The sequence below is a fragment of the Lonchura striata genome, chromosome 12 (genome assembly GCF_046129695.1).
Source record: "Lonchura striata isolate bLonStr1 chromosome 12, bLonStr1.mat, whole genome shotgun sequence".
NCBI lineage: Eukaryota > Metazoa > Chordata > Aves > Passeriformes > Estrildidae > Lonchura > Lonchura striata.
Window position 1 is genome coordinate 4749821 of NC_134614.1, and position 23698 is coordinate 4773518.

Consider the following 23698-nt stretch of genomic DNA (forward strand, 5'->3'; position numbering starts at 1 on the left):
ATATTAGATCAATTAATTACTGTATGGGAAAAGAAAAGGCCACAGGATCATTGATCTTTTTGTGTCAGAGGTGAAAACTTTGCTTCTAAGCAGCTTTTCAAGCTTATATTTACTGACATAAGTGTTCAGTTTGAAGTGGATTCTGGACTTTGTTCTGTGTTTGCAGGTGTATTCCATGAAACATGAAATTCCATGAATTTGCGTGGATAAAAATGGCAGCACGTGTGTGCTGGCAGGGGGAGCTGTTATGAGGTGTTTTTAAAAGCTTTGGGTGTTTGTTCCAGGAAAAAGCAAGGACAAAGTACCTAAACTTTGGTGTGAGAGTTCAGATTCGTAACACATGAACTTTCAGCTTAACTCAGTGCCAGTTTTGGCATTTTTTAGGGAGTTTTTTAACAGTTCAGACCAGCAATTTATCCTGCTCATGGGAGAAGTCAGAGTAGCTTCCCATACCTTTTGACATGGAATGAATGACATGAATGTATTGATTGTATGTGAGTGACTGAGCTCCAGGAATTTGTTCCTGTCAGATGTGCACATTCCAGAACTGTCCCATGCTTTAGGTTTAATACTTGTTCCAATGATTCATTAGCAGAGTCTGTAATGTGTGCAAAAAGCACTAATGAAAAGTGCAGTCTTGGTCAGAGTGTGCAGAGCTCCTGGGGGACTTGCAGCAGTAAATGACATTATTTTTCTGCTTAGGCTGAACATTTAATATGAAACCAATCGGTATCGGTTTCCCAGGAGTCCTGGATCTACAAGGGGGCTGATGTGCTTTAATATCTTAAAATATTCTTTGACTGCTGCTGTTGCAGTTTTCCAGTTGGAGAAAGGCTGCTTGAAGTCATTTTCATGAAAGTGATGAGCTACAGGAAGAAAATATTTAAAGAAAATTTTTAGAAATATACATGAAAACATCCAGCTGGCAGTGGATTATTTGAGCATGGCATAAACAGAAATCCAGTATCTGGTAATGATTATGTTTCAGAAATATGCTTGTAGTTAATTTTAAGAGAGAAAAGCATTTTTTTTCTGAAAGAGACAAACCTAAGAATATAGTTGTGAAGGCATCATTGTAAATTCTTTCTTCCTCTACTTTAAATTAAATTTCTCTTTAGAACAGAGTTTCAAACATCTTTTCACTGGAGTGAATTGGTGTGGATGTTGGAGGAGCTGGAGTAAATGAGTGTAGTGTGTAAAAATACCTTTAATCAGTTCCTGCTTGGAGCAAAATACCCAAAGGGAATAAAACTGCTGCCAGGCCCAGGTTACAGGACCCTGCAGGGTTGGCTGTGCTCTGCACATCAATGACCTGTTCAGGTGGGCTCAGACCTGTGGCCAGAGATGTTCTCCCTGCTTTGTTCTGCCATTGTGCCCATTTAGGGTTCTGAGTGTGCAGACATGGTGTGTGGATGTGCAGTGCTGGCCTGTGTCATTAAATGTCACCTTCTGTTAGCCCTAAGCTGTGCTCACTTCAGGACCCTGTTAATGCTCTTCTCTCCTACCTGTACATGCAGTGAGATGCTGCAGTTCCAAGGGATGGTTTTGTATAGATTTATATAAATTTGAAGCCAGCTTTCTTTGCACTGGAGGGCAGGAGAAAGGTGTAAGTAATTCAGAATCACCTCCTAGGCAGCAGCTTTTCTGACTGTCTGTTCTTCCATGAGAATAATCTGCAATAAGGCTTGAGAAGTGAACATGGCTGCCCATGCTCTGCCAGAATTTGAGTGTTTCAACCAGACTGTTCATGGCCTGGGTCAGGAGGTGTTTGTGGGGTCCTGGAACCTCTGGCACCCTCAGAGGCTGTCTCTGAACAAGAGTCAGGACAGTTTGGGTTTCTTCAACAAGCTCCACCTTTCCAGCAGCCAGTGGATGCCAGAGCAGGTTTAGCAACTTTCCAGCAGGGATTCCCTGTCTCTCCCCAGGAGACTGTGAAGATGTGTTAAACTTCCCTTTCTTCTCCCATGCCCCTCCACCCTCAGGCCTCTTGGCAGGTTTTTGCCAGCTCCAGGCCAGTTTTGACCTCTGTTCTTTTCCCTTCCGTGTTGGCTCCTCCCTGAGTGCCCGAGTTGCATCCAGAGGCCTGAGCTTCATGGGGAGGGAGAGCTGAAGGTGCTGTGTGTGGTGCATCCATTTTCTAGGGGAAGAACTCAACATCTGTGAGCAAACCCAGCCTGCCAGGGACTGAATGCTCAGCCAAAAGAGATGGCAAAACCCCAGTGATGGCAGGAGAGAGCAGGGCATTGCTGGAAGGGAGGGCTGTGCTAGGTGTGGCCAGTTCTGAGACTGTCCAGCACTTACTGAGGCGAAGATCCTGGGAGAGAAGGATGCAAATGCCTAATTAAAGATAGAACTGACGTTTGGGTCTACAGAAGGCTGGTGGCAGTTGCTGTCTGTGTTTTCCTGTGTGTGCAACAGCCTTAAAATACATTGCAGTGATCTTGCCTGGTGGGCTGTGCCTCAGTGTACAGGGTTCAGGGGAGAGGATACCCTGAGAGCAGGGAAGTCACTTTTTGGGTGTGAAGCTTATCTTCTGTCAAAATGCAAGTTTGAATTCTTTGTCATTTCCTGCTTTCTCTAGAATTTTTCAGGAAGTGTTTGCAGCATATCAAAATAATTAATATAAAGGCTGTAATGTTGGGGTGTTGTCAACTTCTATCAGCAGGGACAAGGAGGTTTAGATGGCTGTCCTGTTATTCCTTAAATCAGCAGAAAAATCAAGTCAAGCTCCTCTTTTTGTTTAGTCTAATCTGTTACCTGGAAGGGTGAAACAAAGGAGTTTCCCATAGGGGAAAAGTTAAGAAAAGCTCTCTGGGTTTCATCTTTCCCCTCTTATCTAACAGTTTATCTCAGTTTTTATTGCTGCCATCTCAGTAATTGCTCTTTCAGCTGCCATATGCATTATGTGGGTGTTGTAACTGAACATAACTTGTTTTTCACCTTTCTGGTGCCTAGGAATTATGAGATGTTGTAGGTGCTTATAGGTGGTGAACTTTGTTGTATTCCTCAATTTTATCTCTCATTTGTCAGAATGTCTCCGTGTCTTCCTATTCCTTATTCCATTTTTACATCAAATATAAAACTCTTGTCATTTAAATACAATGGATTTAAAAATCTAAAGAATCCAAGTATCTCAGTTCTGTTAGATGATTGGGCATGGAGTTTAAATCTTACTGACATTTGAACATTTTGAACCTTTGGACAGCTGGACCTGCAGAGCTGATGGATTGAGGAGTGACAGGGATTGGCAGGGGGGAAGGTGAGGCAGTGTGTGCCTTGTCAGTGAAGAAGAGGCTCAGGAACTGACTGAAAGTTCCCTTTGAGGCTGAGGGTTCTGCTGCTCTGGGCTTTGCATGTGGTGGTAATGACTTCACCTAAATCAAACCTTTCTCTGGAATTTTGTTGTTACATTTCCTTTCTGGCTGCTGGTCAGGCCTGGGTTGAGGTCTGGACCAAAGTTACTTGCAAATCTGTTGTGCTTTTTCAGAGCTGTGCTGTGAAGGAAAACACTCTGAAATTCAGCTTATCCTTCTGGACATCCCAGAATGGACACTTAACATTAGTGGAGATCTTTGTTATACAAGAATTCTATTGTCTTAACTTTTCAACTGGAACAAACACTGGCTTTTCTCTGACATAAACATGAGGAAATGTATTGGAGGGTTCAGATAATTTGTAACAAAGGAGATGCAAGACCACACATGAAATGAGACCTCAGCAGTTGCTGACAGGTGTTCAGTCACTGTTGGGTGTTCTGAATTGGGTTGTTTGATGTCAGTACAGGCTTTGGTTTTGCCTGATTTCAAATAAGATGTTTCAGTATAGTTTGGAGTTCAAGCTGCATTAAGTTGGGATAGCTGGGGAAAAAAATCCAGTGATACCTTTATCTTTGTGCAGAAACCTGTGCTGGTTTGGAAGTGTGCAGGATAGGAGGTTGTTGGTGTCCTTCCACTGGAAGATGTTTGTAAAATTATGAAATGATTTGGGTTGAAAGGGACCTCAAAGCCCATCCAGTGCCACCCCTGCCATGGCAGGGACACCTTCCACTGTCCCAGGCTGCTCCCAGCCCTCTCCAGCCTGGCCTTGGGCACTGCCAGGGATCCAGGGGCAGCCACAGCTGCTCTGGGCACCCTGTGCCAGGGCCTCTCATCCTCACACGAGAGGGATACTTCCCAGTATCCTATCTAAACCTACTCCCTGGCAGTTTGAAGCCATTCCTTGTATCCTGTTAATTGTAAATAATCCCTCTCCATCTTTCTTCTTGGTTCCCTTAAGGTACTGGAGGGTTTCAGCTGGTCACCCTGGAGCCTTCTCTTTCCCAGGCTGAACAATCCCAGTCGTCCCAGGCTTTATTTATGCTAAAATGTAACTGAGCGTAGTGGTGTGAAGGTTGAGAATTTTTTTTTTGCTGTTTCACACTATTTAAATTGTGATAGTATAAAAAAGCTCCAAGTTTTTATCCAACCAAAGCCTCAAAATTATTTTTATCACAGTGATAAAAATAGATTCCTTAAGAAATTTTTATTATTGTAATTCCTGTTGAGTCTCTTTTCTTAACAGTCTGGGGTAATGCTTGTGTGGCATATCTGATTTACAGGACTGTTGTGCTGGTCTCCTGCAGAGCTCTTTATTCTTGTGAACAGGATGGAGCTCAGGGAAAGGTTTTTTCCCAGAGGGTGCTGGCACTGCCCAGGGAATGGGCACGGCCCCGAGGCTGCCAGGGCTGCAGGAACTCCCAGGGATGCCCAGGGTGGGATTGTTGGGGTGTCTGTGCAGGGCCAGGGTTGGACTGGGTGATCCTTCCAATCCAGGATATTCTCTGATTCTATAATCTGACCACCTTTCTGAAAGGTGAGACACTAATTAGGAGATTACCCTGCTGGTGAAGTGCTCCTGTGACCCTGAGGTGCAGTGCAGCAGGGGAGTTGCACATCTGTTCCTGCTCTCTGTGTAGGAAGTGAGATGCTTTCAGGAGCCAGGCTGATTGTGAGCTGTGGGTGAGCTGTACCCTGCACGTGTAGCTTGATCACCTCCCCAGGCAGGGCAGCTTCAGATGCCTCCAGAAAAGGCTGAGGTTTGTTGTGTGAGGAGGAGACAGCACCACTCCAGAGGGAGGGACGTGGCCATTTCCCTGACTCTCCCAATCCTCCTTAGGCTGCACCAATGGAGCACATCCAGGGAGCTTGGAAGACCATCAGCAATGGGTTTGGGCTGAAGGATTCTGTCTTTGATGGCCCCAGCTGCATCTCCCCCACCATCGTGCAGCAGTTCGGGTACCAGCGCCGCGCGTCCGACGACGGCAAAATCTCAGACACGTCCAAAACCAGCAACACCATCCGCGTCTTCCTGCCCAACAAGCAGCGCACTGTGGTGAGTCTGTGCTGCCTGCAGCTCACAGAGACTGTCCTGGTCCCACTGCTGCCACTGGGCTGTGGATGTGGCACCAGAAATGCCTGCCTTCAAAAGGCCCTTACTGGGATTGAGTGATGGTCAGGATGCATTCTATTTTAAACATGTGTTGTATCTGTATTTTGAGAAGCTGTATTGCTCTGCCTCTATGCTGTGACTTTTCTAAAACACATGAGCATATTCCACATTAAAAGTCATTGTTGGCTGACCTAAACAATGGTGCCTGCATGACACTTCTGTCATTTTCCTCATTTGGATTCACACTATGAAGTGTGGGGGTTAAAGCCGAAGTGAAACTTGTTGAGGGAACACTTTTCAGTTTCTTGGAGCTGTGTGTACCTAATAATAGTCTTACTCAAAGCTTCCCGAAATCTAAATTAAACTTTTTTCTGTGAGGTAGCACCATTTGCCTGCATTTCTAGTCCTTCAATAGGCTGCCTACTTGTGTAAGATCTTGTTTCATAGAAACTCAGTCATTGTGAGAAACTGAGAAGTTATAAAATGGCTTCAGAACATCCTTTGCAGGAGTGCACTTTGTGCAGTTTTCTTGGAGTTTCTTAAAATGAGAAAATGGTCTTCCACTCTTGGAAAAGCTTAAAGAAATTGTGCAGCAGTGTCTAAATGTTTAGTTGTTTTTTTCCCTTTGGTCACAGGTGAATGTGCGAAATGGGATGACCTTGCATGACTGCCTCATGAAGGCACTGAAGGTCAGAGGTCTGCAGCCTGAATGCTGTGCAGTTTTTCGACTTCTTGCTGAACCGAAAGGGTAAGAGTGAAGCTTCCCCCCAGAGAACGTGGAAATCTTGGGTTTGGAATAGCAGCAGTAATGTATTCTTCCCCTCTGGCTAATTTAATTTAAAAGCAGTTTGGTTGTGAACACTTTCTGTTGCTTTCTTTGCCTTCTTCTAGGGTAACTGTCATCTTCCTGTGTATCGGCAATTTCATTTTTGTTTTAAATATTGAAAATACTTACAATGGAGGGGTTCACTCAAGTGCTTGCTGCCCCTTAGTGAGGGTTTTGCCATGCTCTAGATGAAGTGATGCCTTCCTTCATATCTGAGGTGCATTTCTATGCTGCCTTTGTAGTTGGTAAATTCATTGTCAGTGATTCTTAGCCCACTTCCCTGAACAGTTCTATGTACTCAGTTTTAAGGCTCTGCATTCCTCTACAGCTTCCCAATATTTGGATTTCAGTCTCACTTCAGATATTCTGTATTTTTTTGTAGGACTGATGATGCTACTATTAAATACCAAATGATTGTTTTACAAGCTGAGGGAGTGAAGGTATCTCATGGAGTTAATGCACTTAACTTCCCTTCTCCTCAGGCTTGGGCTTAAAGCTCGCTGCAGCCTCTAGCATTTGTGGGGTTACATCTCTGAGCAACTGAGGTCATTCGGGGGTCACCACTCACTGCCCAAGCACCTAATAATGGATTTTGTGTCACTGAGGGTGCCACTCAATATTTTGTAAAGGTATTTCTGTGACTCCATTAATTTTCCAGGTGCTTTATGTCGCATATTTTATTAAGAAATAACATGTTAAAAAGTAGCAGAAAAAGAAGTGACTTGCAATATAGTCCAAGTTGCTTCTGATTTTTTGAGTGAAAGACACTGAGATCTATCTAGCTCACTGTAGCTTTTTTGGGTATTTGTTTCCAGTTTACACAGAAAACTCACAAAACATAATTGTTGATGAGGCCAGACTTACCTCCAAAGTGATTTTTGTTGTCTGTATTTTCTCTTTCAGAAAGAAAGTGCGTTTGGATTGGAACACAGATGCTGCCTCCCTGATTGGAGAGGAGCTGCGAGTGGACTTCCTTGACCATGTCCCACTCACCACACACAATTTTGTAAGCTTTTCCTGCTCTGTGTTCTGCTGGGAATTTTATCAATTGAGCCACAGATTTGGCCAAAGGATGTTTTGGGCATTAAACAGCTTTTGGCTTTCTAGACACAGGGATTTTCAGAAGTTGTGGTTGTTTCCTTCACCCCTGTTCCCCACAAATTACGTTCCCTAAATATCAATTTGCAGTGAAATGCCAGAATTGTATTTATTACACTAGTGATCCCCAGGTGTCCCAGACTGTCAAAGCTCATGCTGTGCATATTCTTCACAGGTCTGATAAGTGCCATTTTTATTTTACATAAATAACCTGTGTCTGTAACTGTTGTGGTAAGATACCCATGTTTTTAAAGTCCAGAAAAGGGAGAAAATTTCTATTTTCAGTCTCTAGCTCATCAGTCAAAAAAGGCTGGATAAGTTCAGCAGCTTTATTGGACTGATGGTCCAATATTTATTATTTGTACTGGCTATTCAGAGGTACTATTAATTCTTCAGGTCATGACATTATTTGGTGAGCTAATGCTGCCTTGTAATTTGAGAGTGTGTTCTTTGGGGGAATGAAAGGCTTTACTTTGTAGTTCCTTCTCAAAAACTGATTATTTGTTCCACACAAAACAAATAAGTAGACGGTAGTTTCGTACTTTTTGGGTTTTTTAATTTTTAAAAATTTTTAAAAATGGGTATTTTTTTTACAAAGAGATAATGCCCAACTCTCTAAAAGTTTTATGTTGCATTATTGTCTTCTCCCTGGGAAGGAACTCTGTTCCCCTATTTCAGCTTTTTTCTTGGTTTGTTCTAGAAATACATTGTGGTAATTCTAAATCCTAAAGGATTGTCATTTGCATCCATTAGAAAGGTTAGGGTTAATTTGCAAAACTTGAAAGTCACTTCGCTTCTATGTTACATTTTAAAAAAAACTACAGAAAATGTCATCTGCAGTTGGTCAGCAGAAAATGAATATTTTTCTCCAGGTCTGGAAGAAGCTGGAATTTGGAGCCTTCCTCTCCAGTAGGTTCTGGAGGAGGAAATCCCTTGGTTCATTTTAATATTTTTCCATACATCAGAAGTTTTTAAACAAACAAAGTAGTCTGCCATTTAAAGAAGTACAAATTCCTTAGATTATTTTGATTACTAAGAAATACATTTCTCATGCAAGTCATAAACACCAAGAGTTTTGACTAATAAAAAAAAATGAGGTGGGCCTTCCAGTCTGATCCTCTTTCACCTCTTTGGTGCTACTGAAGACAAACAAAAACTCCAGCTCTTGGCTCACACAGCTCTGTCACCTTGCTGAGCAAAGAAATTGCTTTTGCATTTGGCAGAACATTTGTCCTTTTTTTTCTCCTTGTTTGTTTTCTTTTTTTTTTGTAAATAAAGCCATTATTTTTTCTAAACTTTTCAGGTTTCCAATCAAACTGGAAATCTGTGCTATAAAAATTTGAGTGTGGTTTTAAGCCTAGTAGCAACCTGACAGCATTTTAGCATGGTTATTTATTTCTGTCGGGCTCTGAAGATCCAAATCTCAGTTGATGAAGAGATAATTAGCTGGGATTATTCACTGGCTGTGTTTTCCAGGCTCGGAAGACATTTCTGAAGCTTGCCTTCTGTGACATCTGCCAGAAGTTCCTGCTCAATGGCTTTCGGTGTCAGACGTGTGGCTACAAATTCCACGAGCACTGCAGCACCAAGGTGCCAACCATGTGTGTGGACTGGAGCAACATCAGGCAGCTCTTGTAAGGACTGCTCCTTTCTAATGGCAGCAGCAATGCTGGCTGACAGTTGCTGTTGTAGCTCTGATCGCAGAGATCCTTTTGGGTTGTTGGGAAGGCAGTCCCTGTGATCAGTGTGCAGAATTGTGGATTGAGCTCATGGAACAGCCAGCAATGAGTGTCTGTTCCCAGGGGAGAAGGCCGTGCACATCAACTGCCTTTTGTTCTTGCTCTGGATTTTAATGTTCTGGCACAAGCAAACAAACATCTTGAGTGACCAGGCAATTGCTTCAATGTCCTCTGTTTGAGCAGGGGGACAGCAATTCCTCTCACACAACACATGGTAGGAATAAACCAGGCCATGATTCAGCTGGGTTTTAGATGTTGGAAACTTTGGTGTTCACCTATTCTACACCTCAACTTCTGACACTGGTCAAAATGGTGAATGTGAGAAAGTGGATGGAGGGATAATACTTTCTAATACCAGTTGCAAAAAGTTGAAAATTATTATGTTAGAAGTCCTTTTATGCAGAAGTGTTAAAGCCTGTAATTGTTTTTATGTGTCTTAGTGGTTGTAATTTTTTATAACTAAATTTGCTCATGTGATTCTGCATTTTCTCATGCTAAGAGAGTGCAGGATGAGTTGTGCCACTTGGTGCTACCTGGCTTTAATAGAACTTAATTGTGTCAAGTACCCTTTCAAGAAAATCTGAAGTCTGATATAAAAAGATTTTGTGTCTCTAGTTTGGAAAGAAAATGTGGAACTTTCCTTTGGGAGTCTGAAGGCAGAGATTTTAGTTGTACACAGAGGAAAAACACAAAGATAGGAATGTGTTCGTGAAGTTAATCATGCTTCAAAGAAACAGCCCTTTAAAATTTCAGCTTTCAAGAGCATTGTACAGGAGGTAGTGTAGCAGTTGAAGTTGTAATTGTTTTTGTTGATATTTCAGATTGTTCCCAAATTCAAATATCAGTGACAGTGGTGTCCCTGCACTACCTCCCTTGACAATGAGACGGATGCGGGAGTCTGTCTCCCGGATACCTGTTAGGTAAGCTTGTATTTCCTGTCACTTCTCTTTTGGGAAATACACTTCTTTCAAAACAATCAATCTAAAGCAACCAAAGACCCCCGGCTCCTCCAAAGCAGAGCAATCTGATAGAAGGCTGGGGTGAATGTGCAAGGCAGCAACACCACTTCATCACTGACAGTTCTTTCTTGTTCTTAGATCCACCAAAGCATTGATTTGAGATGTTCTGTTTTCTATTTTTAGCCTTAAAATTTTAAGGTAGAGTATTAAAGGCTTTTTGGAGACCTTTGTTTTCCTGCCTAAGAAAATCCAAGGCTCCCTGTTGGCATTTTTTGAATTAATTTTATTTTATCTGGTTAGGTAGTGTGCATTGAGAGTTTGTGTCTTATGGTGAATGAGTCACATCCATAACTAAAATAATGCTCTGATATTATGATGACAAATAGGAGTTCAAGGAGAGAAGAGTGGGAACTGAAAATATACTCCTCTTAAAGAATATTCTGATACTTAAAGAGAACATGCCTGTAGTTTTAAGTGCTCAAATGAAACTTGTGTCCCTTTCCAAGGGGCCTGTCCCTGGCCCTACCACGTGCCTGTATTCTTTCCCTTGAAATTCTAGAGGCTGAAGAGAGCATGCCAGCTTTTGTTTTTTCTGCACCCATTTGAAAAATCTGGTTAGGAATGAGGTACAGAGCATGTAGCTGAAATGTGAATGGTTCTATGTCTGTATTTCTTTATTTTAATGGGAACTGCATCAGGAATTGATCTTTGCCATCTTACTCTTCTTTCCAGTGTTGTTGAACAGTGACTTACTAACTTTATAGATCTTTTGAAGGGCTTTGTGAAGGCTGGCCCATTTCAGTTGAGATACATTTGAGTTTTGGGATCCTTATGGTCTGAGTGGCCTTAGCTGTGATTTGTAACTCTTTGTCGAGCTGGATTTTAGTCTTGGCCTCCTTTTAACTGGTGTTGGGTTTCATGACTTCCTTGCTGGCTGTTCTGTGCAAACCATTGAACAGTCTTGCAAAGCTTTACAAATTCAGGGCTTAGCTCTTAAGCTGTGCATTTAACAGGCTTGAAATGAACAGTTTGTTTAGTTTCCCAGTCCTGAATTCATCTCTCAGAGCCAGTATTTTGTCAGTGTATGAAATGTGATTTGATGGGGATTGAGGTGAACTGTGGCAAAATCCCTAACAGCAAAAACAGACCTCAGCTAAGCACACTAAATATGTGAGCTGACAAGATCTTCAAGCTTTTCAAATTTCTTTCTTAAACTGGGAATGATTCAGCTGACCAAGTAGTTTAGTTGATGTGTAAATCCCAGCTTTTTCTCTGCTTGGAATTGTGTGTATATTGCTTTTGGACAGGTTACATTGAACAGCGTTTTTCACTTGCCAGAGGGGAAAAAATTAACCACAACTCTCCCTTTGTCTCTTTCCTTCTCAGCTCCCAGCACAGGTATTCTACACCTCATGCCTTCACTTTCAACCCATCCAACCCTTCCTCTGAGGGCTCTCTGTCCCAAAGGCAGCGCTCCACATCCACCCCAAACGTGCACATGGTCAGCACCACGATGCCTGTGGACAGCCGCATCATCGAGGTAACAACGCTGGGGCAGAGAGCTCAGGGCTCAGCTGGAGCTGCCACTGCCAGACACAGGCACTGGCTGCTGCTTCTTCTGCCTCCCTCTCCTCTGCTCACTCTTTGCCTCAGCTGGCTGAGTGCTGGAGAGTTGAGGAGATACATTTGCATAGGAAGTTAATAATTAATTCTTGCAGTCTATCAACTTTGCTGAAAATTGGTAAATTCTAGGGGTGTATAAAGATGCTTAAGAATTAAGTTCAATTTTGTGAAGAAATGCTTTTTAAACATGTCTAAAAATGTTATTCCAAATTTAAAACTCTGGGTTTGTGGGGGGACTGGTGCTAAATTTAAATCAGACTAAAGGTGCCCTAAGTCTGTGTGTAGTTCTTGGACTTGGAATGCTCAGGTCAAAGCTTCCCTGGGGATCTGTTTTGTGTTACACCTCTATGGAATTAATGACAGTTCTGGGTCTGTGGGCTGAAGCTAGCTATGAGACTATTTCTGCTGTTCTTGCCCTCAAGCACCTTTTTCTTGTGCTTTCCTACCTTAGACTGGCAGTGAGAGACAGCTCTTGGAAATCAGGCCTAAAGTGGTTGGGTTTCTTTAATTTTGATTTGTGATAACCTTAACAAACTGGTACGTAGGAAAGGCTGGCAGAGGAAAGTGCTGAACTGCAGGACTTGGAAGAGAGAGCAAGCACTGTTCGTTGCTTTTGCCTCTGGAATAGTTTAAAAATTCTGGAGGTCAAGCAAAAGCCTTTCACTGCTGAGCTTACCTGCATCTTCAGCTGGTGATTTATGGACTTCTGTGGAATGTGAAGATCCTCTGAAGGGAGTTGGAGAATTTCTCTGGACCTTGGCAGCAGAACAAAAGTGCCCTGCAGCCCCAGGGAGCATTTTTGGTCAGAGGCTTTGTGTCAGCTGGGTTTATGGGGGAAGGTGTCCTCCCTTTCTCTTTGGGTTTCCTTTGCTCCCAGCCCTTTTTGCTGGTTCAGAGGCTGGGCTGACCATCTCTGATGGAACAAACCACAGTGAAGCACTCAAGAAAATCTGAATTATTTACCTTGGTAGAGTGATGAGTCTTTGAGGAGACATTGCTTTCTTTATTCTTTATGCAGAGCAGTAAAGCCAGAAACACTTTCTATTCTGGATTTTCACATTACCATAAAAATAATTGATATATCCTGGAGGCTTTTAAAAGGCCCCAAAGCAATGCAGAAAGAAAGTAGTAGAGATTTTCTAGTACACCAGGATAAAAACCATTATAAAAAAATGTCTTACCCAAGGATAGATCCTAGTGAACCTCTGGGTTTGAGCAAGAATACTTAAAAATTTTACTGCACTTAATTATTATTTATCAAGCAAATTAGGTTACTTTTTATTTCATTTAGCCTAACATTTAATTTTTAGAAATATTTTTTTATGCTTCCTCTGTTCTTTTCTTTTATCTCTTACTGTGTTGGCCTAGAATAACAGCCTGAATGCCTCTCCCAGCTCCTGGTGCAGACGCTTTTGTTTGAGGGGAAGAGTAGGTATTTCCTTGGTGCCTTTTGTTTTCTTGTGATTAACAGGATTGCTATAACTTGTAAGCCATGGCAGTGTCCACGTGGAGTGTTTAATCTGGACCTGATTTGATGAGAATCTTTGCAGCATGTTTATACTCAAATACTGAGGCTGTTTATTGGAAGAGGCAAATTGATCAAGAGCTTCATGTTCAGTTTAGCTGGCTGAATTCATCCTCCTCTGAGTGTGAATAGGCTTGGATTAGAATGCATTGGGTCTCACAGCCTTTAACGCAAAACCTTCCCAAAACACATCCATTGTTTGGCTTTTTCCCTCTGGAAATGGTCTGTATTGACTGTACCCATCCAAAGCCCTGAGATTAAGAGCAAGTTGAATTGTTTTTATTTCCCATCAAAGTAAAGTTGACAGACTACAGCACTGGGGATGGTGTTACTTGTGTTATAAGAACAGCTCTAAAAAACAAGGGGTTTGGTTTGCTGTTGAATTCAGAAGCAAATATTCACATCAGGATTGAAGCTCAGAGATACTTTTTCAAAGTAAGAACTCCAAATAGATGAGAAACAATTTGAATACTTTAGTTATCCTTTGCCAGCTTCCTTGAAAGCAGTTACATTCTCAGGCTGATGTACAAAACCAATCAGTTGTTATTCAAGTTATGAAATGTTTTTATTATCCTTAAATTGAGAAATTAGTAAATTGAGTTCTTCACTGGTTGTTCATGCAGATTTTAATCCACTCAGGTGTAGAGTGGTGGCAATCTGCAACAATGCTGTACTTAGTCCAGCCTGGGTGAATGCAGCTAATTAGCTAAAACAGTGTATTTCATAACTGAATCTTTGCTAAGGATAATCTTAATTTGAAACTGTGGAGTGCAATGTGGGCTTGTTCTGTCCTCCTATGAAATCTTATATTTATTTTTCTACTAATTAGCTAGATAATTTGCATTGACTTCTGTTAACTTTGACAGTGTTTAACCTCTCTGTAGTGCATGTTCTTGCTTTGTACTTACACAGTCCCTGGATATTTTCCCTTTCCTGTTTGTACTTTGGGATAATACAAAAGGCAGGTGAGAAAAGCTGTGCAGTGCTGTTTGTCAGAGCTTAGTTCTCTCTTGTGCATGGCTGTAGAGTTGTGTTGTGCCCGTGGCATGAGGTGACACTTGTGGCACTGTCCTGGTGACCTGTGGGAAAACACTGCTCAAATGCCAAATTCCCTGTGGGAATGTGCTTGGAAAAGGAGAGGGGTTTGTGTAGGGGCACTTGATGTAGCCTTTTTTTGGGGATTAAAGTAGTATGTTGAGTTATTTCACAATGGACATTGAGGTGGAATATTTGGGGGGTTTTAAAAGTCCTGCTTTAACCCAAAGGCTGTTTGGGAGTTGTCCCCTGGGGCAGAAGCCTCCCCAGGAGCTCTGTCCACACCTGGAACATGAGCATGAAGTGCAGGGGGAATGCAGACAGTATTGCTGCTGGTTCTTCTTGTTTTGTGCCCTATTTTTCTTTCCTTTTTGGTAGCAGTCCTTTCAATATGCTGTGAATCTCTTCCCTGTGTTGTCAGAATTCACAAGTTGCATGGGTTTCCTGCAGGATTGGTGTGATGAGCAGATCCCCAATCCTGGAGCTGCTGGCCAGTACTGCATTGCACTTGACCAAAACTGGCCCAGCAATTTCCACAGCAGCCCTGCTTGTTCCTTGGTGAGCGCTCTTACATTTATTAACTTCATTATCCATCTTCTCTCTTGCAGGATGCAATTCGAAGCCATAGTGAATCAGGTATGGTTTTAGAAATTAAGCATTTTCTGATATGATTTGATTTGGTTGCTTTTTTGTTCATCAACTGTTTTCTTGTATTTCTGTCTTAAAGCCTCACCCTCTGCTTTGTCTGGAAGTCCTAACAACATGAGCCCAACTGGCTGGTCTCAGCCTAAAACCCCAGTCCCAGCCCAAAGAGAGAGAGCCCCTGGATCCAACACACAAGAAAAAAACAAAATTGTAAGTATAGTGATGTCTGTTTTAATTAAAAACTGAGTTAAACTATGCTGGAAGGAGTGGTGTGTTGGGATAAATTTCTACACTAAAAGTTGCAGGTAATGTTGGACTGCTCTGCACTGTGTATGCAGGAGCAATTTAGTTGTAATTAATTTGGGAATGATGGCACTGTTGCCTTAGGTTATAAATACTCAGAACAAAGTGTTCTGGGTTGCAAATGAATTCAGGCAGTGGTGTGACATTGCCAGTGCAGGTCCAAGGATTACTTTTTAAATCTTTAGAGGTTGCATCCTTTTGATCCAGTTTTAATATATTTAAAATTGGCTTTATTAGCACTGTTTGAACTGTGTTGTTTCCATAGAAAGTGCATATTGACAATGCCTTCATTTCCATTGGAGAGTCAAATGTCTCAGGGAAAAACAGATTTTACAAAATGCAGCTTTTCCCTCAAAGGTTTGATTTAAACTTGGGGGGGTGGGGGGAAAGAAATAATAGCTACAATATTAGAAAGTTAGAATAATAATTGATAAATTATTGAAATTTTGGAAGGCCTCTAAGCTTTCACAATGAAAACACAATTGCTTAGTGGGATTCCCAGTTTTTGCTCGCTTAGATGAGAGCAAAATTCTCAAATGTCTGTTTAGCTTATTCCATTTAAATATGTAAGAGTTGCAGAATTTTAGCATTGTGCTTTTGAAGAAATTTTCTTAAATATTTCAGATGTTTTAAAATAATTGATCATAATATACATTTTAGCATCTCAGATTAGGGTTTAATTTTCTAGTGCAAACCTTCATGATAAACAGTTCAAGACATCCAAGAAAATGGGAAGATTTTTTGTTAAAAAACTCCCACCACCCCTCCCAAACTGAGGAGAAAAACAAAAATCCAAGCTGCAGAACAAACCCCTCGAGGTTTCAGGTCAACTTGAATTTGTGTGAAGGAAATTATTTAAATTTCTTTGTGTGTATAATGCAGGTGATTAAAAATTAAATCCCTGTGGATTGTTGTTACAGAGGCCTCGTGGACAGAGAGACTCCAGTTACTACTGGGAAATAGAAGCCAGTGAAGTGATGCTCTCCACCAGGATAGGCTCAGGCTCTTTTGGGACAGTTTACAAGGGCAAGTGGCACGGTGAGTCTTGATCTGGGGGGCAGCAACCCAGGCAGAATAGATCTGGGGTGCTGGGTGCTCATCTGCCACCAAAGGGGAAATGGATTTAGGGCTGCTGGGTGCTCATCCTTCACCAGAGGCACAGGGAGAATGGATTTAGGAGTGTTGGATGTTCATCCTTCACCAGAGGCACAGGGAGAATGGATTTAGGAGTGTTGGATGTTCATCCTTCACCAGAGGCACAGGCAGAAACAGGAGCTGCTGTGAAAGAGCAGCACTGGGATTACAGCAAAGCACAGACACCAAAACCTGAATCTCACAACTGCATCTCCATTTTCACTCCATTGGTCTCCTCACACCCATGTTCCATACCAGCTTGCTTTCTGAAAAGGGTTTATTTTCTATTAGCTGGGAAATTCCACAGCCTGCTGTTAAATTATATTTAGCTTCTCTAAAAACATTTGTGGTTTAATTAGCATGCTTCATTTCAAGGTGGGATGGAAAGGAAATCTGCATAAATTGTGGAGTTTCTTCAGTGAAAAAGTGATTAATGTGAGAGTTTGATCTGTAGGAATATTTTGAAAACAGGCACCCTGCAAAGCTGCAGAATTCGTTTCCAAATTCCTGGGTTGTGATTTGGAAAAAAAAACACACAGAAACCCCTCCAGGCCCTAATTTAATTAGCAGTATTGTCAGAAAAAAAAAGAGAAAACTAATTTGGAAACTTACCTGCTGCCCTTTATTTTTAGTAAGCCAATACTTGCATGTCTCAAAGCCGAAATGCTGTCAGCAGCAAGGGAAGCACTATGGTTACACTAAAAGTAATGAGCAGTTTCTGATTTTCATTATGAAACTGAAATGAAAAGGAAATCCAGAGGAAAAATTAGTTCAGTTAGATTTCATAATAGAAGCTAAATTCATATTAAGATTTATTTTAATAGAACAGTCACACCTCTTCAGGTATCTAGAATCAAATAAATAAAGAAACTCTGCATGAAGGAGAGCTGTTGGGTTTTCTGATGTGCTCAGATGAAGTTTATATATAAAACACTTCAATATTTAAATGTGATAATAAAACCACAAAGGTTTGTGTACATATATCCTGAAAAAAGCATTCTAGCCAAGCATAGCCCTTAAAAATAGAAGGGAGGTGTGTGAGTAATGAATTAATGACTTTTTCCATTAGACTGAAGTTCAGCTAAATTAATTGCTTGATACCACTGAAATTTGTCTGCAGGGAAATCTTGACCCTTTAGTGGAGGTGTGCTGTGCACAAATGAGACATTTTAATTACATTTTTTATTAATGTTATTTTGAAGAGGAAAGGGAAGCTGCATTTTCATAACTTTTGTGGTAATTGTATTTCCAGGGGATGTAGCAGTGAAGATCCTAAAGGTTGTAGACCCAACCCCAGAACAGTTCCAGGCTTTCAGGAATGAAGTGGCTGTGCTGAGGTGAGTTGGTGTTCCATTGCTAAATTCTGATATTCCACGTGCTGCATTTGCCTCCCAGCCCTCCCTGGAGTCTTCTGGCCCAACATTCTCTGTGTGATAGGCACAAAAAGCAGATTTCCAGAGAAGAATAGAAAAGTCAGTCATAGTTCAGAGTATTTTTGTGGTCTCTTAACACCACATTGTTCAGAGCACACTGGGCGGTAAAGGTGGGGCATAATAAATTCTGCCCTAATCCTCACCACCAGGCAGCACTTGAACTGTTCCTCTTCAAATTGCAGCATAATAATTCTTTTTTCCTTAAACACATACTCTGATCAGTGTAACTGTTCTCTGCTTTCAGATCCTGAGGTTTTTTAGTGTCTAATGAGACGTCTGTGATTTTTAGTCCTGAAAATGAACAAAGTAGATACGTAAAAAAACATCTCATCTGATAATTCCTTTAGGGTTTATAGCTATCCTTTGGTTTCCTCTTGGGATTCAGTCTTCCACCTGAAGCTGGCACTTTTTCCCAGCTTCCAGGGTGATTTCTGTCATTCCATAAATTCTAATGGCATTTGCAAACGTTACTGTTGGTTATTGGTGTCAATTTTGAATTTTCAGACATCCTTGTCTTAAGTTGATTTTTTAAATAACTAAAAGGAAGTATTGTAACTAAAAAGCAAAAGACCAGCTGAAAAACAGAAAATGGCTACTGTGGTACATTTTAATTATTTGTAAGCCCAAGCCTCACTCACACATTGACCTAGGATTCCAGAGGTGAAATCCATTCAGCCAGGAGTGCATGTGGAGCAGCCTTGGGAAGCATTTTTGGTGCAGGCACTGATTTCTCTTGGTGCTCCTCTGGCAGGAAGACCCGGCACGTGAACATCCTGCTCTTCATGGGCTACATGACCAAGGACAACCTGGCCATTGTCACACAGTGGTGTGAGGGCAGCAGCCTCTACAAACACCTGCACGTGCAGGAGACCAAGTTCCAGATGTTCCAGCTGATCGACATCGCCCGCCAGACCGCGCAGGGCATGGAGTGAGTCCTTTGCCCCTTTGCCCATCTGCTTTACAGCAGATGAAATCAGTTGTAAATTCAGAATGAGGGGGCTTTTCCTCCCCTGTGTTAGTGTGGCACTGCAGTGTTTGACACACACTGGCTGATGCTCTGTGGGATGAGGTGTGGCTGCTCAGTTCCACAGGACCCCCCCAGAAGTTTCTGGAAGCATTTCCAGCTCTGCTTTCAGCCCTTGTTCTGTTGGAGGCACAGGAGCAGTTGTAGCTCAGGGCCCAGGTGTGCAGTCAGGCACCAGGAACTGGGCAGGGTTAAATGAGGCCACTCTGGAGCAGCCAGCTCCAGCACAGGGCACCCATCTCATGGCTGGGAGTTCAGCCCCATTTCCCAGGGTTAATGCAACTTGTGCCACTCCTCCCTGGCATTTATTTACTGCAGTGAGCGCAGCTCTGTTTCTTTGTTCCCAAAGTAGACTCATGGAAAGCCAGAAGGGGTTGGGTGTGTAATAAAATGAATAAACTGTCTGGGGGAATGAAAATGCCCTTTGTGAGCAGCCCTGCTAATGGCTCTTCTGCTTTTCCCTTCACAGCTATTTACATGCAAAGAACATCATCCACAGAGACATGAAATCCAACAGTATCCTTCCTGAGCCTTGGTTCTCTGCAGGAGGGAGCATTTATTGCTAATGTGCAGCTTGCTTTCTGTGGGGGTTGCAACAGCTATTACTTATATATTTATATATATAACTTATAATGGGCAATCCCTATTGATGAGCTAGCAAGGACTTCCACAGAACATCTGTGCTTGCTTACCACACTTGGGATAAAGATGTGCAACAGCTGTGCTCCAGAGTCTCTTATTTTACTGAAATGGGGTTTATTCAGTCCTCTGGTACTCAAATGCTGCTCTCCTCATTGATGGGAGATGTGTGTGCCTGTTCATCTGTGTGCACACATGGGTTTGTTTCTGTTTCTTGTGTATTTTTAATATATTGAGAACTCTTCACATAACTGGCAGAAATGAAGCCAGAAGTCTTACTTTAAACTCAAGAAAAGGCAGCCTTTTACCATTATATTTTGTGAAAAAACATATATTTAGTAACATGTCTGGTGTGAAAATGTTGTGAGCTGATTTCTTTCACCTTGGAAATGCCTGCTTTGGAATTGCCAGAACATCCCTGGAGCTGCCAGCAGGAACTGGGGCTTCCTTCCATCAAATGTGACCAGGATGTTTTGGCAAATGTCATCACAAAAAAAATCTGCCACGTTCAATAGTTCCAGAATGGCAGTGGATTCCTTTTTCAGTTAAAAACGTAAAAACCCAAAATTATTTTACTGTATAGGAGGCCAGAAATTTGAGATTTCTAATAATGATGATCATTTTTGTGAAATAAGTTAGCTCTGCTCCTGACATAGAAATGAGAAAGAGTCAGTCATGTTTAAATTTCTGAATTACCTTTTTGAACTTGAAGCATTCCTAAGTGAAATAATTAAGTAATAGCTTCTTAAAATAACCCCAGGAAAGAAGGTGCTGGTATCAGTAACAGACAGATCCATGAAGGAGATAATTATAAATAGTGTAGATATCTTTCAAGTTGAAATCATAGTTAAACCTCAGGAGATCTGCCAGAGAACTGTATTTTATTTTGATACTTCTTGTAATTGTTTTTTTCTTACTTTTCTGAGTTGTGAGACCTCTGAGCTTATTTCTCTTTCTCAGTTATTTAAGGAGCTGCAGCCATGGGTGGTAATGAACTGTTAATTTCTGTCATAGCTTACCATAAAGATAAACCTACAAATGCTGCTGGAACATCTGCTCTGGTTTAGTGTTAAATGTTAATTTAAAATCCCTTGTCCTTTGTTTCACAAACAGCTCACAGCACTTGCTAGTCAGGTCAGAAAATACAGAACTGTTGTCTCAATTTTGTGCAGTTTCTTTAACAAACCCACAGATATATTTCTTCATGAAGGCCTCACAGTGAAAATAGGAGACTTTGGTCTGGCAACTGTAAAATCCAGGTGGAGTGGATCCCAGCAGGTGGAGCAGCCCACGGGCTCCATCCTGTGGATGGTGAGCACAGCATTCCCTGCTTTTAAATATAAATATTAAATAAATTTAATATAAAATATTAAATATTTTAAATATTCCTTCTGCAGCTGTCCCTGAGCACTACCTTGGGCATTCAGCTCTGTCAGTCCTGGGTGGATTTTTGTCCCAAGCTAACATGGAACTGGGGAGATTAATTGGGCAAAGTAGGCACCAGGCACCCATGGATTCTCCACTGGGGCTTGTGGGTTATTTTAAATATTTAAAGCTGCCAGTATATCTGGAAATGTATATTAAAAATGTCAAGATGTTTGGTTAAGACTGTTTTGTGCTCTGTAAAATACACACATCACCTGAAATAAAGTTTCAGAAGCAGGAATGTTTTTTTTTTTTCTTTAAAAAAAGTTGTACAAAAAGCCAAATTTCTAAAAAACTTTCCATAAAAGGATTTAAAACTAATTTACCAACGACATGCAGTGTATTTGTGTACATGAAACAGACCTTGGGGAAAAAAAGCCCTGCATATTTGCTCATTGCAGGCTTTTTAAAAGAATGTATTTATTTTAGTCATTTACAGCCCATCTTTGCTGTGCTGTCATAGAAAGGGAGGTTGTTTCTGTTTTTTGGAAGCTCCTGTGATCCCTTATTGTGGTTTATATGCTGTTGTATTTTGCTTTGCTTAGTAATTCTGAGGGAATTTTTTAGGAGGGAAAAAAAAAAATCTTAACCAATGGGAAAGTTCTTCTGATGGTTCACACCTTGTTTTGCTCAGTCATCTGACATTGTTTATTTTAAGAAGCTTCATAATTTGCAAATACATAAAAATGTCCCTGCATTTCTTCTCTGATCTGTTCACTATGTGCTATTTTGTGTTTGGCTTTCACATTTCCTGACCGTGTTTTGGTATCAATTCACTCTTGTGAATTTTGTATTTTTCCCTTTTAACCTTGATACCAGTTTAAGAACTGGTGGTGAAACTTAGGCTCAGCTCTGTGTAAGGTGTAACAGAAGTCAATAAATGTTGCAAATAGAAATAATATTTTTTCTAATGGCAAAATGATTTTTCAGTTTAAGCATTGATATTTTTAATAAGATGTGAAGTAGCCCTGCCTGAACTTCTCCAGAGCCTTAGGCAACCTCATCAAAGCTGTGGGGGTGCCCTTTGCTCACTCATTTCCAGCTGAGCTCACTTCCCAAATCCTTTGCCTCCTCTTGTGCTTTCTGGTTTTGTTGATAATTTGTTTTCCCTGCCAGGCCCCCGAGGTGATCAGGATGCAGGACAGCAACCCCTTCAGCTTCCAGTCAGATGTCTACTCCTATGGAATAGTGTTATACGAGCTGATGACAGGAGAGCTGCCTTACTCCCACATCAACAACAGAGATCAGGTGAGAAACCTCTGCTTCTTGTCTAGTTTTCATCTCTTGAGAATTCCTCACATAGGCTGGCAGAAATGAAGCCAAAAGTCTAAACTCAAGACAAGGCAGTCTTTTACCATTATATTGTGTGCAAAAATATATATTTAGTAACACATCTGGAGTGAAAATGTTGTGAGCTGATTTCTTTCACCTTGGAAATGCCTGCTTTGGTATTGCCAGAACATCCCTGGAGCTGCCAGCAGGAACTGGGGCTTCCTTCCATCAAATGTGACCAGATGTTTTGGCAAATGTCATCACAAAAAAAAAGTCTGCCAAGTTCAGTAGTTCCAGAATGGCAATGGATTTCTTTTTCAGTTAAGCAAAAAAAACCCAATTGTTTTACTGTATAGGAGGCCAGAAATTTGTGATTCCTAGTAATGATGATCATTTTTGTGAAATAGGTTAGCTCTGCTCCTGACATAGAAATGAGAAAGAGTCAGTCATGTTTATATTTCTGAATTACTTTTTTAGTAATTACCTTTCTGGGACACTCCAGTTTATTTCTGCCCATGGCACATCCCCTTGTCCTTGAGGAATGCAGGATAAATACAAATGCAAACCAACTCAAGTGATGTTGACAAGCTGCTTTGTTTCAGCAGTAAATGTGTAACTGAGTGTTCACCTCAGTATTGACAGTGCAGGTACTCAAAGGAAAAAACTCCTTGTTTATAAACATTTGAAGTGCCCTGTTAATTTATTCCCAGGTCACAGCTTTTGCTGCACAGTAAAATACTGCTTTATACATTTGCAGTTATAGGAAATTCCCATTTTGGTGTTAAATATGCTGCTGCTACATCAGGAAGACTGGATGTGGTGCTTTTTACTAAGGGAAAAGTCCCAGTATCTAGTGTCCAGCCTTGGAATATTGAATATTTGTGTTTAGTCTTTGCTGAGCTGTGCTGTTAGCCAGCCAAACCTGCAGGGCTGTGTTGGTGCCCTGTGGGCCTGGGTTTCAGCACCCTGGGGGCACTGAAGCTGCCCAGCAGTGAAGCCCCTTGTGTAACCTGGCTCTTGTGCTGTGGGTTTTTTGCAGATCATTTTCATGGTTGGCAGGGGCTATGCTTCCCCAGACCTCAGCAAGCTGTACAAGAACTGCCCCAAGGCCATGAAGAGGCTGGTAGCAGATTGTTTGAAGAAGGTTAGGGAGGAACGGCCTCTGTTCCCACAGGTGAGTGGGGTCCTGCACAGGAGCTGAGGGGTTTATGGAGAGCCATTAGCACACAGAGTCTGCTCACACAGAAATTTTGATTAATGGGAAGTGCAGCCTGTGTCCTGTTTCTGTCTTTATTCATAATGTAGCTCTTGGCAGTTTGAGTTTTGCTTGACTTGCAGTTTGTGTGAAGTCCAGGAACACAGCCTGCAGCTTGTGTGGGCTGAGGCTGTGCTGGGCTGACACCAGAGCAGCCTTTCAACCCCTGATGTATCTAGAGAGACGCCAAACCCACCCTCACGCCCTCACAGTGAAATCTGTCTCTGGGTATCCATTCTGCTTTGGAGTAGGGTTGAGGGAAGTGAGAGGCCACTGCTCCTTTCCTTCCCCACAACTCTGAACAAGGAAACAAAATCCACTAGCGGATGTAAATTC

At 41.6% G+C, this 23698-nt stretch overlaps 1 protein-coding gene across 6 annotated transcripts in view; it reads left to right on the forward strand.

Moving 5' to 3' along the window:
* RAF1 (Raf-1 proto-oncogene, serine/threonine kinase) overlaps positions 1 to 23698 on the forward strand; it is a 63939-nt gene that overhangs the window by 38401 nt on the left and 1840 nt on the right. For 3 of the 6 annotated variants that reach the window (XM_077786047.1, XM_021530451.3, XM_021530450.3), the window contains exons 3-18: positions 5155 to 5370; positions 6063 to 6175; positions 7157 to 7259; positions 8828 to 8985; positions 9912 to 10010; positions 11436 to 11589; positions 13041 to 13100; positions 14841 to 14868; positions 14960 to 15087; positions 16101 to 16218; positions 17567 to 17651; positions 18499 to 18675; positions 19241 to 19287; positions 20603 to 20721; positions 21952 to 22083; positions 23147 to 23281. In XM_077786047.1, the coding sequence (XP_077642173.1) occupies positions 5164 to 5370; positions 6063 to 6175; positions 7157 to 7259; positions 8828 to 8985; positions 9912 to 10010; positions 11436 to 11589; positions 13041 to 13100; positions 14841 to 14868; positions 14960 to 15087; positions 16101 to 16218; positions 17567 to 17651; positions 18499 to 18675; positions 19241 to 19287; positions 20603 to 20721; positions 21952 to 22083; positions 23147 to 23281 (1863 nt within the window). In that variant the 5' untranslated portion in view covers positions 5155 to 5163. The remainder of the gene's footprint in view (positions 1 to 5154; positions 5371 to 6062; positions 6176 to 7156; positions 7260 to 8827; positions 8986 to 9911; positions 10011 to 11435; positions 11590 to 13040; positions 13101 to 14840; positions 14869 to 14959; positions 15088 to 16100; positions 16219 to 17566; positions 17652 to 18498; positions 18676 to 19240; positions 19288 to 20602; positions 20722 to 21951; positions 22084 to 23146; positions 23282 to 23698) is intronic. The other 3 variants (XM_021530452.3, XM_021530453.3, XM_031505991.2) reach the window with 3 other exon arrangements.